The sequence below is a fragment of the Pseudophryne corroboree genome, chromosome 6 (assembly GCF_028390025.1).
Source record: "Pseudophryne corroboree isolate aPseCor3 chromosome 6, aPseCor3.hap2, whole genome shotgun sequence".
NCBI lineage: Eukaryota > Metazoa > Chordata > Amphibia > Anura > Myobatrachidae > Pseudophryne > Pseudophryne corroboree.
Window position 1 is genome coordinate 828,515,608 of NC_086449.1, and position 19,420 is coordinate 828,535,027.

General features: G+C 52.1%; 1 protein-coding gene across 8 annotated transcripts in view; it reads right to left on the reverse strand.

Moving 5' to 3' along the window:
- Window positions 1-19,420, reverse strand: part of CACNA1C (calcium voltage-gated channel subunit alpha1 C) — a 510,817-nt gene that overhangs the window by 149,838 nt on the left and 341,559 nt on the right. For 4 of the 8 annotated variants that reach the window (XM_063929337.1, XM_063929334.1, XM_063929335.1 and 1 more), the window contains exons 20-24: window positions 16,433-16,562; window positions 5,320-5,379; window positions 1,069-1,175; window positions 901-988; window positions 500-607 (exon numbers count right to left, since the gene is read on the reverse strand). In XM_063929337.1, the coding sequence (XP_063785407.1) occupies window positions 500-607; window positions 901-988; window positions 1,069-1,175; window positions 5,320-5,379; window positions 16,433-16,562 (493 nt within the window). Of the gene's footprint in view, window positions 1-499; window positions 608-900; window positions 989-1,068; window positions 1,176-5,149; window positions 5,210-5,319; window positions 5,380-16,432; window positions 16,563-19,420 lie in introns of all 8 variants that reach the window. The other 4 variants (XM_063929336.1, XM_063929333.1, XM_063929332.1 and 1 more) reach the window with 2 other exon arrangements.

Below are 19,420 nucleotides of genomic sequence, written 5' to 3' on the forward strand. Positions count from 1 at the left end.
TTCATATTTTGTAGCATCATAATGCCCTCCCTTTCATTTTATACTTACAATGAGCAGGTCCAGGGGCATAACTAAATATATTTCAGGCCCCAAGTCAAAAGTATATAAGGGCCCCAATGCAACACCCAATGGTTTAAAATGTATATAACACATGTAACTTTGGCAGGGAACATGGGCCCTCCTCAGCTCTGGGCCCCATAGCAGCTGCACTCCCTGCACCTATGGTAGCTACGTCCTTGGCCCTGGGCAAAGCAATGTACTGGGGCCCTTCCCACCAATTCACAGAACCAATTAAAAAAAATGATAACATGCCATTCGTGCGGCCTCTCTACATGCTTCCATATAGTGAATGGTTGTCTGTACTCTGATTGGTGGATAGCTCCAGTCATCCACCAATCAACATGCTGACAGCCATTCACTGTCTGGCTGCAGGCTGGGAGGCAGGGAGAGAATTACATCTATATTTCCCAGTCCCACTAGGGTCAGTCTTGCACCTCACCTTGAATAGCTGTACACCGATGCAGGCAAACATGAACTGCAGCAGAGTGGTAACGATGACGATATTACCGATGGTACGGATGGCCACGAAGACACACTGGACCACATGCTGGGGAGGGGGAGACAGAGAACCCGTTAGATGTCCATGGTTCCAGCTATCAGCAGTAAGGCAAGGATAAGGAACTACAACTCCCAGCGGCTTCTATACTCCTCCAGCAGCTCTATGTTATGCAGGCGGGACGTTGGGATCTAAGTATACCGCCCATGTGGCTGCGGAACCCTGCCCGTTATAGGTGCCGGATGCCAGGAAACTGCTATAAAATGGTCAGAACAACGGAGCCTGTTTGGTGGGCAGAGTGAGGGGTCTGTACAGGCGGCAGAAGGGAGTTCCCGCTCACCCACCTTCAGGCCTTTAGCTCTGTTGATGGCTCTGAGCGGTCGCAGTACCCGCAGAACCCGCAAAATCTTCACCACATTGATGGCGCTGGACCTGCGTAGAGGAGGAGTGAGTGAGTAATGGAGCAGACGCTCGGGCAGCTGGACTCCCCTCCCCCAGGTCCCATTACTCACTGTATTCCAAAAGAAATGAGCGAGACGCTGACCACCAGCAGGTCCAAGATGTTAAAGTAATTCCTGCAGAACGAACCCTTATGTAAGAAGGCCCCATAAGCCGTCATCTGAAACAGGAGGCATGTCCGTCAGATGGTTACACGTAGGAGAAGACACAAAACGTACCCTGCCCTGTCACAGCATGAATGTATCACTTATATACTACTACTGCGGAGGGAGGAGGTATAATGTAACACTAATATACTACTACTGCGGGAGGAGGAGGTACAATGTATCACTTATATACTACTACTGCAGAGGGAGGAGGTATAATGTAACACTAATATACTACTACTGCGGGAGGAGGAGGTACAATGTATCACTTATATACTACTACTGCGGAGGGAGGAGGTATAATGTAACACTAAAATACTACTACTGCGGGAGGAGGAGGTACAATGTATCACTTATATACTACTACTGCGGAGGGAGGAGGTACAATGTATCACTTATATACTACTACTGCTGCTGTGGGAGCTACAATGTATCACTTATATACTACTACTGCTGTGGGAGCTACAATGTATCACTGATATACTACTACTGCAGGGGGAGGAGGTACAATGTATCACTTATATACTACTACTGCAGGGGGAGGAGGTACAATGTATCACTTATATAATAATTCTGCCTGGTAAGCTGATACAATGTATAATTTATACCATTTTACTGTCTGCTACTTACTAGTGTGCAGACCTTGTGCATATGTGTATATATATACTAGTGAGTACAGATGATCCATCTATAGACTCTGTATTATTGCAGTCAGCACAATCACACTATCACTCACTCTGCAGCACAATCACACTACCACTCACTCTGCAGCACAATCACACTATCACTCTGCAGCACAATCACACTATCACTCACTCTGCAGCACAATCACACTATCACTCTGCAGCACAATCACACTATCACACTGCAGCACAATCACACTATCACTCTGCAGCACAATCACACTATCACTCTGCAGCACAATCACACTATCACTCTGCAGCACAATCACACTATCACTCACTCTGCAGCACAATCACACTATCACACTGCAGCACAATCACGCTATCACTCACTCTGCAGCACAATCACACTATCACTCTGCAGCACAATCACTCACTCTGCAGGACAATCACACTATCCCTCACTCTGCAGCACAATCACACTACCACTCACTCTGCAGCACAATTACACTATCACTCAGCAGCACAATCACACTATCACTCACTTTGCAGCACAATCACACTATCACTCACTGCAGCACAATCACACTATCACTCTGCAGCACAATCACTCACTCTGCAGCACAATCACACTATCACTCACTCTGCAGCACAATCACACTATCACACTGCAGCACAATCACACTATCACTCTGCAGCATAATCACACTATCACTCACTCTGCAGCACAATCACACTATCACTCACTCTGCAGCACAATCACACTATCACACTGCAGACCAATCACACTATCACTCTGCAGCACAATCACACTATCACTCTGCAGCACAATCACACTATCACACTGCAGCACAATCACACTATCACTCTGCAGCACAATCACACTATCACTCACTCTGCAGCACAATCACACTATCACACTGCAGACCAATCACACTATCACTCACTCTGCAGCACAATCACACTATCACACTGCAGACCAATCACACTATCACTCTGCAGCACAATCACACTATCACACTGCAGCACAATCACACTATCACACTGCAGCACAATCACACTATCACTCTGCAGCACAATCACACTATCACACTGCAGCACAATCACACTATCACTCTGCAGCACAATCACACTATCACACTGCAGCACAATCACACTATCACTCTGCAGCACAATCACACTATCACTCTTCAGCACAATCACACTATCACTCACTCTGCAGCACAATCACACTATCACACTGCAGCACAATCACGCTATCACTCACTCTGCAGCACAATCACACTATCACTCTGCAGCACAATCACTCACTCTGCAGGACAATCACACTATCCCTCACTCTGCAGCACAATCACACTACCACTCACTCTGCAGCACAATCACACTATCACTCAGCAGCACAATCACACTATCACTCACTCTGCAGCACAATCACACTATCACTCACTGCAGCACAATCACACTATCACTCTGCAGCACAATCACTCATTCTGCAGCACAATCACACTATCACTCACTCTGCAGCACAATCACAATATCACACTGCAGCACAATCACACTATCACTCTGCAGCATAATCACACTACCACTCACTCTGCAGCACAATCACACTATCACACTGCAGCACAATCACACTATCACACTGCAGCACAATCACACTATCACTCTGCAGCACAATCACACTATCACTCTGCAGCACAATCACACTATCACTCTGCAGCACAATTACACTATCACACTGCAGCACAATCACACTATCACACTGCAGCACAATCACACTATCACTCTGCAGCACAATCACACTATCACACTGCAGCACAATCACACTATCACTCTGCAGCACAATCACACTATCACTCTGCAGCACAATCACACTATCACTCACTCTGCAGCACAATCACACTATCACACTGCAGACCAATCACACTATCACTCACTCTGCAGCACAATCACACTATCACTCACTCTGCAGCACAATCACACTATCACACTGCAGACCAATCACACTATCACTCTGCAGCACAATCACACTATCACTCTGCAGCACAATCACACTATCACACTGCAGCACACACAATAAGCACAATCCGGCCTCTGCAGCACATTGCAATAGCTGTGGACCCGCCACGCTCCAGGATTTGTGCATGTTCCCACAGACTACATTAGCAGCCGCACTTTACGTGTCTGACGTCTTTATGTCGTTACTTGTGGACATGGGAATGTCAGCAGCTCCGACGCAGGCACAAAATGTATCACTATAAGTATAATCCGAGAAACATCGGACCGCGCAGAGCTGGCGCAAAATTCAAACCCTTTTGGGGGCAGAAATACCCGGTTTGTGGGTATCAGCGCTGAACGTGCACCCCTGAACCCGGTCTCCTTATTACAATTATCTGGGTGCACAAAAGGAAGTCTTCCGTCTGAATGCACCAGTATGTTCCACACTTCTGTAGTAACGCCTTCACTCCGCCTAACTCCACCCTCTGCGCACACTGCTCCCCTGCGGACACAGATACCTAATCATACGCTAATGAGCCCCAGCAGAATTGTAGCGGACCGGCACAAATCAAGGCGCAGGGAGCGTCCAAAGCTGCGTTATCTCTGCGGAGCGCGCTGTACCCTCAGCACTCAGTGATTGAAGGACCTCTTACACCAGGGGCGGGCATCGCACGGCACTCCAACTGCCATGGAACTACACATCCCAGCATGCCCTGTCACAGTTTTGCTGCATGCTGGGATGTGTAGTTCCACAGACACGCCGTCCTCTGAGTTACACCATCCTCCCCTGGTACGCAGACGCCTCGTTACTTTACGGGCACAAGTGAGCTCAATCCAGGAGCAATGCTGACAAAAGCGGCGACAAAGCTGGAACACACGTGTGGGCAAACATACAAGGACGAGTGAGAACATGCGAACAGTCCGTGTACATGCAATTATACCCTGCATAACGTATTCCTAGATGTCCCAGTCCTCCCAGTGTAGGCAACCTGTAGCATGCGAGCAGCTGTAGAACTACAAGTCCCAGCATGCCTTTCCAGCCTCATAAAAGCTCCATACAGTAATATCCTCCACTTTGGTGCACATTATTTAGCCGGGACGGCTTCAGGAGCTCACCAAAAGTACAGTACCATTGTTTGCATTCTCTTAGCCTAATCTCTTTATTCTCTCCCCGTGTTCTGCAGCCAACTTTATTGACCTGGGCTTGGGGTATAACATCAGTGGAGGAAAGACACAAAACTATGACCACATAGTCCCTACCCCCCTCCGTACAGAGGTATACTGAGGCTACAGCCTCCTAATGAGGCACCGTGGGCGAACAGGTCCTACGTTTAGTGATAAAGGGAACATTCGGGCGGCGCGTTTACCTTCAGGATGATTTCTAAGGTAAATATACTAGTGAAAACGTAATCGGCGTTCCCTAGAATCTGAAAGACAAGCAGAAGGATGTTAGTGCACATGGTGACACCGGCAGGCAGGGGGCGGTGTGTTAGTGTAGCGCACAGATGGAGAGTATGAGACAGTCCGCGGCGGTTACCTTCAGGACTATCTCTATGGTGAAAATGGCGGTGAAAACTATATCGAAATAAAAGAGAACCTGCAAAACACAAAGAGGATGATTCAGGAAACAAGGGGGACGGGGAAAGGGATGGGGGGTGTCCGGGGTGAGACCTCAAAGAGCCGAATTGTAGGGATCACAGTTCTGGACTCAAAACACATAGGAAAAATAACGAGACAGCATAAATATATGTACCTTAATGTTATGTCTATATAATGCAGAACCAATGCTCATTAAATGTATAAACTAATATAACGGAGCTGGGCTTAGGTCACTTGTAATATTATGTGGTGACGTCATCACCGGAACTGCTGAAGATTATATAAATAATAGCTAAGAGCCGTATCCTTTATATATGGGACAACTAGGGTAAATTATACGGATATTAGAAATCACAGATAATTAATATCGCAGCCGCTGGTCTTCATTATTGCAGATACTAGGGAGACATGTGGACTGTAGCCCACGGACTAGACTGTAGCCCACGGACTAGACTGTAGCCCACGGACTAGACTGTAGCCCACGGACTAGACTGTAGCCCAAGGACTAGACTGTAGCCCACGGACTAGACTGTAGCCCACGGACTAGACTGTAGCCCACGGACTAGAAGGCTCCACTTGTATGTGGGGGCAAAAGCCCTCAATGACTTCTAACATCCATATAATCTACAGTAGAGCATTGCGCCATACAGAATTTATATCACCACTTTCTTACAAGTCACCATGACCAGTGTGTTCTGTGTTCTGGCCAGCAGGTGTCAGTGTTGTCAGTATGCGGGGACCTGGGATGTTCATTAATGGCAGATAAAACGGAACACATTAGGGATAGCGGTAATGAAGACGTGCTGAATGACTGATGGATGGAAGAAGGGCACCACCATAGCCGGACATTATAAGTTATTACATTGCTAAGCTGCACTTTTGCTTGGAGCATTAATGTCCTGTTATCAGTTTTGTTGGTGGGTATCTGAGCCGCAGTGATACTCTGCAGGGCCCTAGGCAACACACTGACATACAGGGGCCCTGCAGTCTCCCGCTATACTGGGAACCCCTCTAATTATGTACAAGCCCCACCCCTTGTAGCTCATTACAACTGGACGCACTGCGTCACTGGGTGCTGCTACTGTAACCGCCTCCCGCATAGTCAGGGGCACCTCTAATCACTGCGTCACTGGGTGCTGATACTGTAACCGCCTCCCGCATAGTCAGGGGCACCTCTAATCACTGCGTCACTGGGCGCTGATACTGTAACCGCCTCCCGCATAGTCAGTGGCACCTCTAATCACTGCGTCACTGGGCGCTGATACTGTAACCGCCTCCCGCATAGTCAGCGGCACCTCTAATCACTGCGTCACTGGGCGCTGATACTGTAACCGCCTCCCGCATAGTCAGGGGCACCTCTAATCACTGCGTCACTGGGCGCTGATACTGTAACCGCCTCCCGCATAGTCAGGGGCACCTCTAATCACTGCGTCACTGGGCGCTGATACTGTAACCGCCTCCCGCATAGTCAGCGGCACCTCTAATCACTGCGTCACTGGGCGCTGATACTGTAACCGCCTCCCGCATAGTCAGGGGCACCTCTAATCACTGCGTCACTGGGCGCTGATACTGTAACCGCCTCCCGCATAGTCAGGGGCACCTCTAATCACTGCGTCACTGGGCGCTGATACTGTAACCGCCTCCCGCATAGTCAGTGGCACCTCTAATCACTGCGTCACTGGGCGCTGATACTGTAACCGCCTCCCGCATAGTCAGGGGCACCTCTAATCACTGCGTCACTGGGCGCTGATACTGTAACCACCTCCCGCATAGTCAGCGGCACCTCTAATCACTGCGTCACTGGGCGCTGATACTGTAACCGCCTCCCGCATAGTCAGTGGCACCTCTAATCACTGCGTCACTGGGTGCTGATACTGTAACCGCCTCCCGCATAGTCATGGGCACCTCTAATCACTGCGTCACTGGGCGCTGATACTGTAACCACCCCCCTTATAGTCAGCGGCACCTCTAATCACTGCGTCACTGGGCGCTGATACTGTAACCACCCCCGCATAGTCAGTGGCACCTCTAATCACTGCGTCACTGGTCGCTGATACTGTAACCGCCTCCCGCATAGTCAGGGGCACCTCTAATCACTGCGTCACTGGGCGCTGATACTGTAACCGCCTCCCGCATAGTCAGGGGCACCTCTAATCACTGCGTCACTGGGCGCTGATACTGTAACCGCCTCCTGCATAGTCAGGGGCACCTCTAATCACTGCGTCACTGGGCGCTGATACTGTAACCGCCTCCCGCATAGTCAGTGGCACCTCTAATCACTGCGTCACTGGGCGCTGATACTGTAACCGCCTCCCGCATAGTCAGGGGCACCTCTAATCACTGCGTCACTGGGCGCTGATACTGTAACCGCCTCCCGCATAGTCAGGGGCACCTCTAATCACTGCGTCACTGGGTGCTGATACTGTAACCGCCTCCCGCATAGTCAGGGGCACCTCTAATCACTGCGTCACTGGGCGCTGATACTGTAACCGCCTCCTGCATAGTCAGTGGCACCTCTAATCACTGCGTCACTGGGCGCTGATACTGTAACCGCCTCCTGCATAGTCATGGGCACCTCTAATCACTGCGTCACTGGGCGCTGATACTGTAACCGCCTCCCGCATAGTCAGCGGCACCTCTAATCACTGCGTCACTGGGTGCTGATACTGTAACCACCTCCCGCATAGTCAGGGGCACCTCTAATCACTGCGTCACTGGGCGCTGATACTGTAACCACCCCCGCATAGTCAGTGGCACCTCTAATCACTGCGTCACTGGTCGCTGATACTGTAACCGCCTCCCGCATAGTCAGGGGCACCTCTAATCACTGCGTCACTGGGCGCTGATACTGTAACCGCCTCCCGCATAGTCAGGGGCACCTCTAATCACTGCGTCACTGGGCGCTGATACTGTAACCGCCTCCTGCATAGTCAGGGGCACCTCTAATCACTGCGTCACTGGGCGCTGATACTGTAACCGCCTCCCGCATAGTCAGTGGCACCTCTAATCACTGCGTCACTGGGCGCTGATACTGTAACCGCCTCCCGCATAGTCAGGGGCACCTCTAATCACTGCGTCACTGGGCGCTGATACTGTAACCGCCTCCCGCATAGTCAGGGGCACCTCTAATCACTGCGTCACTGGGTGCTGATACTGTAACCGCCTCCCGCATAGTCAGGGGCACCTCTAATCACTGCGTCACTGGGCGCTGATACTGTAACCGCCTCCTGCATAGTCAGTGGCACCTCTAATCACTGCGTCACTGGGCGCTGATACTGTAACCGCCTCCTGCATAGTCATGGGCACCTCTAATCACTGCGTCACTGGGTGCTGATACTGTAACCGCCTCCCGCATAGTCAAGGGCACCTCTAATCACTGCGTCACTGGGCGCTGCTACTGTAACCACCCCCCTTATAGTCAGCGGCACCTCTAATCACTGCGTCACTGGGCGCTGATACTGTAACCGCCTCCCGCATAGTCAGGGGCACCTCTAAACACTGCGTCACTGGGCGCTGATACTGTAACCGCCTCCCGCATAGTCAGCGGCACCTCTAATCACTGCGTCACTGGGTGCTGATACTGTAACCACCTCCCGCATAGTCATGGGCACCTCTAATCACTGCGTCACTGGGCGCTGATACTGTAACCACCCCCCTTATAGTCAGCGGCACCTCTAATCACTGCGTCACTGGGCGCTGATACTGTAACCACCCCCGCATAGTCAGTGGCACCTCTAATCACTGCGTCACTGGGCGCTGATACTGTAACCGCCTCCCGCATAGTCAGGGGCACCTCTAATCACTGCGTCACTGGGCGCTGATACTGTAACCGCCTCCCGCATAGTCAGGGGCACCTCTAATCACTGCGTCACTGGGCGCTGATACTGTAACCGCCTCCTGCATAGTCAGGGGCACCTCTAATCACTGCGTCACTGGGCGCTGATACTGTAACCGCCTCCCGCATAGTCAGTGGCACCTCTAATCACTGCGTCACTGGGCGCTGATACTGTAACCGCCTCCCGCATAGTCAGGGGCACCTCTAATCACTGCGTCACTGGGCGCTGATACTGTAACCGCCTCCCGCATAGTCAGCGGCACCTCTAATCACTGCGTCACTGGGCACTGATACTGTAACCACCCCCCGCATAGTCAGGGGCACCTCTAATCACTGCGTCACTGGGCGCTGCTACTGTAACCACCCCCGCATAGTCAGCGGCACCTCTAATTACTGCGTCACTGGGCGCTGCTACTGTAACCGCCTCCCGCATAGTCAGGGGCACCTCTAATCACTGCGTCACTGGGCGCTGATACTGTAACCGCCTCCTTATAGTCAGCGGAACCTCTAATCACTGCGTCACTGGGCGCTGATACTGTAACCGCCTCCCGCATAGTCAGGGGCACCTCTAATCACTGCGTCACTGGGCGCTGATACTGTAACCGCCTCCTGCATAGTCAGGGGCACCTCTAATCACTGCGTCACTGGGCGCTGATACTGTAACCGCCTCCCGCATAGTCAGGGGCACCTCTAATCACTGCGTCACTGGGCGCTGATACTGTAACCGCCTCCTGCATAGTCAGGGGCACCTCTAATCACTGCGTCACTGGGCGCTGATACTGTAACCGCCTCCTGCATAGTCAGGGGCACCTCTAATCACTGCGTCACTGGGTGCTGATACTGTAACCGCCTCCCGCATAGTCAAGGGCACCTCTAATCACTGCGTCACTGGGCGCTGCTACTGTAACCACCCCCCTTATAGTCAGCGGCACCTCTAATCACTGCGTCACTGGGCGCTGATACTGTAACCGCCTCCCGCATAGTCAGGGGCACCTCTAAACACTGCGTCACTGGGCGCTGATACTGTAACCGCCTCCCGCATAGTCAGCGGCACCTCTAATCACTGCGTCACTGGGTGCTGATACTGTAACCACCTCCCGCATAGTCATGGGCACCTCTAATCACTGCGTCACTGGGCGCTGATACTGTAACCACCCCCCTTATAGTCAGCGGCACCTCTAATCACTGCGTCACTGGGCGCTGATACTGTAACCACCCCCGCATAGTCAGTGGCACCTCTAATCACTGCGTCACTGGGCGCTGATACTGTAACCGCCTCCCGCATAGTCAGGGGCACCTCTAATCACTGCGTCACTGGGCGCTGATACTGTAACCGCCTCCCGCATAGTCAGGGGCACCTCTAATCACTGCGTCACTGGGCGCTGATACTGTAACCGCCTCCTGCATAGTCAGGGGCACCTCTAATCACTGCGTCACTGGGCGCTGATACTGTAACCGCCTCCCGCATAGTCAGTGGCACCTCTAATCACTGCGTCACTGGGCGCTGATACTGTAACCGCCTCCCGCATAGTCAGGGGCACCTCTAATCACTGCGTCACTGGGCGCTGATACTGTAACCGCCTCCCGCATAGTCAGCGGCACCTCTAATCACTGCGTCACTGGGCACTGATACTGTAACCACCCCCCGCATAGTCAGGGGCACCTCTAATCACTGCGTCACTGGGCGCTGCTACTGTAACCACCCCCGCATAGTCAGCGGCACCTCTAATTACTGCGTCACTGGGCGCTGCTACTGTAACCGCCTCCCGCATAGTCAGGGGCACCTCTAATCACTGCGTCACTGGGCGCTGATACTGTAACCGCCTCCTTATAGTCAGCGGCACCTCTAATCACTGCGTCACTGGGCGCTGATACTGTAACCGCCTCCCGCATAGTCAGCGGCACCTCTAATCACTGCATCACTGGGCACTGATACTGTAACCACCCCCCGCATAGTCAGTGGCACCTCTAATCACTGCGTCACTGGGCGCTGATACTGTAACCGCCTCCTGCATAGTCAGGGGCACCTCTAATCACTGCGTCACTGGGCGCTGATACTGTAACCGCCTCCTGCATAGTCAGCGGCACCTCTAATCACTGCGTCACTGGGCGCTGATACTGTAACCGCCTCCCGCATAGTCAGGGGCACCTCTAATCACTGCGTCACTGGGCGCTGATACTGTAACCGCCTCCCGCACAGTCAGCGGCACCTCTAATCACTGCATCACTGGGCGCTGATACTGTAACCGCCTCCCGCATAGTCAGGGGCACCTCTAATCACTGCGTCACTGGGTGCTGATACTGTAACCGCCTCCCACACAGTCAGCGGCACCTCTAATCACTGCGTCACTGGGCGCTGATACAGTAACCGCCTCCCGCATAGTCAGGGGCACCTCTAATCACTGCGTCACTGGGCGCTGATACTGTAACCACCCCCCGCATAGTCAGGGGCACCTCTAATCACTGCGTCACTGGGCGCTGATACTGTAACCACCCCCCGCATAGTCAGGGGCACCTCTAATCACTGCGTCACTGGGCGCTGATACTGTAACCACCCCCCGCATAGTCAGGGGCACCTCTAATCACTGCGTCACTGGGCGCTGATACTGTAACCGCCTCCCACACAGTCAGCGGCACCTCTAATCACTGCGTCACTGGGCGCTGATACTGTAACCACCCCCCGCATAGTCAGGGGCACCTCTAATCACTGCGTCACTGGGCGCTGATACTGTAACCACCCCCCGCATAGTCAGGGGCACCTCTAATCACTGCGTCACTGGGCGCTGATACTGTAACCGCCTCCCGCATAGTCAGGGGCACCTCTAATCACTGCGTCACTGCGTCGCTGATACTGTAACCGCCTCCTTATAGTCAGCGGCACCTCTAATCACTGCGTCACTGGGCGCTGATACTGTAACCGCCTCCCGCATAGTCAGGGGCACCTCTAATCACTGCATCACTGGGCGCTGATACTGTAACCGCCTCCCGCATAGTCAGTGGCACCTCTAATCACTGCGTCACTGGGCGCTGATACTGTAACCGCCTCCCGCATAGTCAGGGGCACCTCTAATCACTGCGTCACTGGGCGCTGATACTGTAACCGCCTCCCGCATAGTCAGCGGCACCTCTAATCACTGCGTCACTGGGCGCTGATACTGTAACCGCCTCCCGCATAGTCAGTGGCACCTCTAATCACTGCGTCACTGGGTGCTGATACTGTAACCACCTCCCGCATAGTCATGGGCACCTCTAATCACTGCGTCACTGGGCGCTGATACTGTAACCACCCCCCTTATAGTCAGCGGCACCTCTAATCACTGCGTCACTGGGCGCTGATACTGTAACCACCCCCGCATAGTCAGTGGCACCTCTAATCACTGCGTCACTGGGCGCTGATACTGTAACCGCCTCCCGCATAGTCAGGGGCACCTCTAATCACTGCGTCACTGGGCGCTGATACTGTAACCGCCTCCCGCATAGTCAGGGGCACCTCTAATCACTGCGTCACTGGGCGCTGATACTGTAACCGCCTCCTGCATAGTCAGGGGCACCTCTAATCACTGCGTCACTGGGCGCTGATACTGTAACCGCCTCCCGCATAGTCAGTGGCACCTCTAATCACTGCGTCACTGGGCGCTGATACTGTAACCGCCTCCCGCATAGTCAGGGGCACCTCTAATCACTGCATCACTGGGCGCTGATACTGTAACCGCCTCCCGCATAGTCAGCGGCACCTCTAATCACTGCGTCACTGGGCACTGATACTGTAACCACCCCCCGCATAGTCAGGGGCACCTCTAATCACTGCGTCACTGGGCGCTGCTACTGTAACCACCCCCGCATAGTCAGCGGCACCTCTAATCACTGCGTCACTGGGCGCTGCTACTGTAACCGCCTCCTGCATAGTCAGCGGCACCTCTAATCACTGCGTCACTGGGCGCTGCTACTGTAACCGCCTCCTGCATAGTCAGCGGCACCTCTAATCACTGCGTCACTGGGCGCTGCTACTGTAACCGCCTCCTGCATAGTCAGGGGCACCTCTAATCAGTGCGTCACTGGGTGCTGATACTGTAACCGCCTCCTGCATAGTCAGCGGCACCTCTAATCACTGCGTCACTGGGTGCTGATACTGTAACCACCTCCCGCATAGTCAGCGGCACCTCTAATCACTGCGTCACTGGGCGCTGATACTGTAACCGCCTCCCGCATAGTCAGCGGCACCTCTAATCACTGCGTCACTGGGCACTGATACTGTAACCACCCCCCGCATAGTCAGGGGCACCTCTAATCACTGCGTCACTGGGTGCTGATACTGTAACCGCCTCCCGCACAGTCAGCGGCACCTCTAATCACTGCGTCACTGGGCGCTGATACTGTAACCACCCCCCGCATAGTCAGGGGCACCTCTAATCACTGCGTCACTGGGTGCTGATACTGTAACTACCCCCCGCATAGTCAGGGGCACCTCTAATCACTGCGTCACTGATACTGTAACCGCCTCCTTATAGTCAGCGGCACCTCTAATCACTGCGTCACTGGGCGCTGATACTGTAACCGCCTCCCGCATAGTCAGGGGCACCTCTAATCACTGCGTCACTGGGCGCTGATACTGTAACCGCCTCCCGCATAGTCAGGGGCACCTCTAATCATTGCGTCACTGGGCGCTGATACTGTAACCGCCTCCCGCATAGTCAGGGGCACCTCTAATCACTACGTCACTGGGCGCTGATACTGTAACCGCCTCCCGCATAGTCAGGGGCACCTCTAATCACTGCGTCACTGGGCGCTGATACTGTAACCACCTCCCGCATAGTCAGCGGCACCTCTAATCACTGCGTCACTGGGTGCTGATACTGTAACCGCCTCCCGCATAGTCAGTGGCACCTCTAATCACTGCGTCACTGGGCGCTGATACTGTAACCGCCTCCCGCATAGTCAGTGGCACCTCTAATCACTGCGTCACTGGGCGCTGCTACTGTAACCGCCTCCCGCATAGTCAGCGGCACCTCTAATCACTGCGTCACTGGGCGCTGATACTGTAACCGCCTCCTTATAGTCAGCGGAACCTCTAATCACTGCGTCACTGGGCGCTGATACTGTAACCGCCTCCCGCATAGTCAAGGGCACCTCTAATCACTGCGTCACTGGGCGCTGATACTGTAACCGCCTCCTTATAGTCAGCGGCACCTCTAATCACTGCGTCACTGGGCGCTGATACTGTAACCGCCTCCCGCATAGTCAGTGGCACCTCTAATCACTGCGTCACTGGGCGCTGCTACTGTAACCGCCTCCTGCATAGTCAGCGGCACCTCTAATCACTGCGTCACTGGGCGCTGATACTGTAACCGCCTCCTTATAGTCAGCGGAACCTCTAATCACTGCGTCACTGGGCGCTGATACTGTAACCGCCTCCCGCATAGTCAAGGGCACCTCTAATCACTGCGTCACTGGGCGCTGCTACTGTAACCGCCTCCCGCATAGTCAGGGGCACCTCTAATCACTGCGTCACTGGGCGCTGCTACTGTAACCGCCTCCCGCATAGTCAGCGGCACCTCTAATCACTGCGTCACTGGGCGCTGATACTGTAACCGCCTCCCGCATAGTCAGGGGCACCTCTAATCACTGCGTCACTGGGCGCTGATACTGTAACCACCCCCTTATAGTCAGCGGCACCTCTAATCACTGCGTCACTGGGTGCTGATACTGTAACCGCCTCCCGCATAGTCAGCGGCACCTCTAATCACTGCGTCACTGGGCGCTGATACTGTAACCACACCCGCATAGTCAGCGGCACCTCTAATCACTGCGTCACTGGGCGCTGATACTGTAACCGCCTCCCGCATAGTCAGTGGCACCTCTAATCACTGCGTCACTGGGCGCTGATACTGTAACCACCTCCCGCATAGTCAGGGGCACCTCTAATCACTGCGTCACTGGGCGCTGATACTGTAACCGCCTCCCGCATAGTCAGTGGCACCTCTAATCACTGCGTCACTGGGTGCTGATACTGTAACCGCCTCCCGCATAGTCATGGGCACCTCTAATCACTGCGTCACTGGGCGCTGATACTGTAACCACCCCCGCATAGTCAGGGGCACCTCTAATCACTGCGTCACTGGGCACTGATACTGTAACCACCCCCGCATAGTCAGGGGCACCTCTAATCACTGCGTCACTGGGCGCTGATACTGTAACCGCCTCCCGCATAGTCAGGGGCACCTCTAATCACTGCGTCACTGGGCACTGATACTGTAACCACCCCCCGCATAGTCAGGGGCACCTCTAATCACTGCGTCACTAGGCGCTGATACTGTAACCGCCTCCCGCATAGTCAGGGGCACCTCTAATCACTGCGTCACTGGGCGCTGATACTGTAACCGCCTCCCGCATAGTCAGGGGCACCTCTAATCACTGCGTCACTGGGCACTGATACTGTAACCACCCCCCGCATAGTCAGGGGCACCTCTAATCACTGCGTCACTGGGCGCTGATACTGTAACCGCCTCCCGCATAGTCAGCGGCACCTCTAATCACTGCGTCACTGGGCGCTGATACTGTAACCGCCTCCCGCATAGTCAGGGGCACCTCTAATCACTGCGTCACTGGGCGCTGATACTGTAACCACCCCCGCATAGTCAGGGGCACCTCTAATCACTGCGTCACTGGGCGCTGATACTGTAACCGCCTCCCGCATAGTCAGGGGCACCTCTAATCACTGCGTCACTGGGCACTGATACTGTAACTACCCCCTGCATTGTCAGCGGCACCTCTAATCACTGCGTCACTGGGTGCTGATACTGTAACCACCCCCTTATAGTCAGCGGCACCTCTAATCACTGCGTCACTGGGCACTGATACTGTAACCACCCCCCGCATAGTCAGGGGCACCTCTAATCACTGCGTCACTGGGCACTGATACTGTAACCACCCCCCTTATAGTCATGGGCACCTCTAATCACTGGGCACTGATACTGTAACCACGTAACACATAGTCAGGGGCACCTATGCTTTACTGGGCACTGATACTGTAACCACCACCTTCCCCACATGGTCAGGGGCACCTCTGCAGTACTAGGCACATTGCAGCTTAGCTCTGTAATATACTATGGATAACAGTATTCCCAGCGATACTGGCGCCCTCCGGTGATTACGATGGGGTGGGAGGGGTCAGGTTGGATCTCCCATACCCCAAACATGAGGAGGACATTGTGCATACTTGATTCCTGAAGGAAGTGTGTCGTACGGGGTCTTCTGCTGCCAGCGAGATGCTGCTCAATAGGATGAAGAAGAGGATGAGGTTGGTGAAGATGTTGTTGTTGACGATTCGGTGGCAGCGGAGACGGAATCTGTGAGACACAGCAGCAGAAAGAGAGGGTTAATGCGCAAATCTTTGCCATGGAAAACGGAACAATTCTTATGTGCGTTTCCTCTGACTATCTGCTCCCAACGCATTTAATCTCCGCTCCCCAATGCATTACAGCTCTGCTTCTGACACATATCTAATCTCTGCATCCAACGCATTTCATCTCCGCAATCAGCGCATTTCATCTACGCTTTCCAATGCATTACAGCTCTGCTCCAACACATATCTAATCTCTGCTTCCAGCGCATTTCATCTCCACAATCAGCGCGTTTCATCTCCACTCCCCAATGCATTACAGCGTTGCTCCAACACATATCTAATCTCTGCCTAAAACGCATTTCATCTCCGCAATCAGCGCGTTTCATCTCCGCTCACCAATGCATTACAGCTCTGCTCCAACACATATCTAATCTATGCCTAAAACGCATTTCATCTCCGCAATCAGCGCGTTTCATCTCCGCTCCCCTGTGCATTACAGCTCTGCTCCAACACATATAATCTCTGCATCCAACGCATTTAATCTCCGCAATCAGCACGTTTCATCTCCACTCCCCAATGCATAACAGCTCTGCTACAACACATATCTAATCTCTGCAACCAACGCATTTCATCTCCACAATCAGCGCGTTTCATCTCCGCTCCCCAATGCATTACAGCTTTGCTCCAACACATATAATCTCTGCATCCAACGCATTTAATCTCCGCAATCAGTGCGAATCAGCGCGTTTCATCTCCGCTCCCCAATGCATTACAGCTCTGCTACAACACATATCTAATCTCTGATATGGATGACTACTGATTTGCACTGACCCCCGCTCCCCCAGTCAGTATATTTACCCCTAAAGCCACATTGACTGCAACGGATTATGAATGAAAGACTACACCAGTCTGCAGCCGGTGCTTCATTTGGGTGCATGTATTAATTCCTAAAGCCAGACATCTTTCCATATATGTATTTTTATAATTGTGGGAACTGTGAAGTTTTTGTAACCATTAAGTTACCGACTGCGGGTTTATATGCTACATATCAGACAGATCGCACTTTCACTAAGAACTTTTTCTGATTTTTAGTTTCAGAAAGAAAGAAAATGTTGTTATTATGTAATCTGGTCAGTACAACTCACAACACTAACGAGGAGGGAGAATCTGTCATTCCCAGTGGTCAGAGATAAGGGAACTCTTACTGTCTATGGTGGGAATTCAGATCTGATCGCTGCTGTGCAATCAGATCCTCAGCGACGGGATGGTGCGAAGAATCCGATTGCATGGGCGTTTCCAAGATGATTGACAGGAAAAAGGCCGCTTGTGGATGGCAACTGAGCGTTTACAGGGAATGCCCAGAAAAACGCAAGCGTGCCCAAGCGTTTCACGGAGGGCGTGTGACGTCAGCTCCGGCCCCGGTCAGCCTGTTCTCATCGCACTGTAGGAGTAAGCCCTGGGCTGCGCACACACTGCACAAAGTGGATTTTTGCAGATCAGCTACACACGCAATCGCACAGCGAATTTACACTCCCCCTGCAGGCGGTGACTATCTGATCGCAGAACAGCAAAAAACGCAGCCCAGCAATCAGATCTGAATTAGGCCCTATGTCCCCAAACCCCAAAACACGTAATTTCATGTATTCATCAGGGAACGCGCCGTAGATGTTTCTCGTGCAATTCACAAATGCCCGAAAAATGTGGAGAAAAAAAACTTGTGGCCTTGCATGTATGCATGACGCATGTATGATAAACGTGGCATGTTTGATTTATACATGATGTATGATTATATCTATGAGGCATGTCTGATTTATGCATGACGAATGTATGATTATATCTATGATGCATGTCTGATTTATGCATGATGTATGATTATATCTATGAGGCATGTCTGATTTATGCATGATGTATGATTATATCTATGAGGCATGTCTGATTTATGCATGATGAATGTATGATGTACTGTATAATTGCTGTATGATGCATGTAGGATGAATGATGCTACAGTATGTCTATATGATGCATTTTTGTATGTATGTACAGTACTGTGCAAAAGTTTTAGGCAGGTGTGGAAATAATGCTGCAAAGTAAGATTGCTTTCAAAAATAGAAGTGTTAATATTTTATCTTTATCAGTTAACAAAATGCAAAGTGAATAAACGGAAGAGAAATCTAAATCAAATCAATATTTGGTGTGACCTCCCTTTGTCTTCGATTCTTCTAGGTACACTTGCACACAGTTTTTGAAGGAACTCGGTAGGGAGGTTGTTCCAAACATCTTGGAGAACTAGCCAGACATCTGTGGATGTAGCTTGCTCATATCCTTCTGTCTCTTCATGTAATCCCAAACAGACTCCACGATGTTAAGATCAAGGCTCTGTGGGGGCCATATCATCACTTCCAGGACTCCTTGTTCTTCTTTATGCTGAAGATAGTTCTTAATGACACTGGCTGTATATTTGGGGTCATTGTCCTGCTGCAGGATAAATTTGGAGCCAATCAGATGCCTTCCTGATGGTACTGCATGATGGATAAGTACCTACCTGTATTTCCCAGCATTGAAGCGCAAAGAAACGGGCAACGTTGAGAACCGTAGACGCAGTGGTCGGCCAAGGACACTTACTGCATCAGATGAAAGACACATCATGCTTAATTCCCTTCAAAATCGGAAGATGTCCAGCAGTGCCACCAGCTCAGAACTGGCAGAAACCAGTAGGACCCAGGTCCACCTATTTACTGTTTGGAGAAGTCTGGCCAGAAGTGGTCTTCATGGAAGAATTGCGGCCAGAAAGCCATGCCTTCGATGTGGACACAAGGCCAAGCGACTCAACTATGCAGGAAAACCTAGGAACTGGGGAGCAGG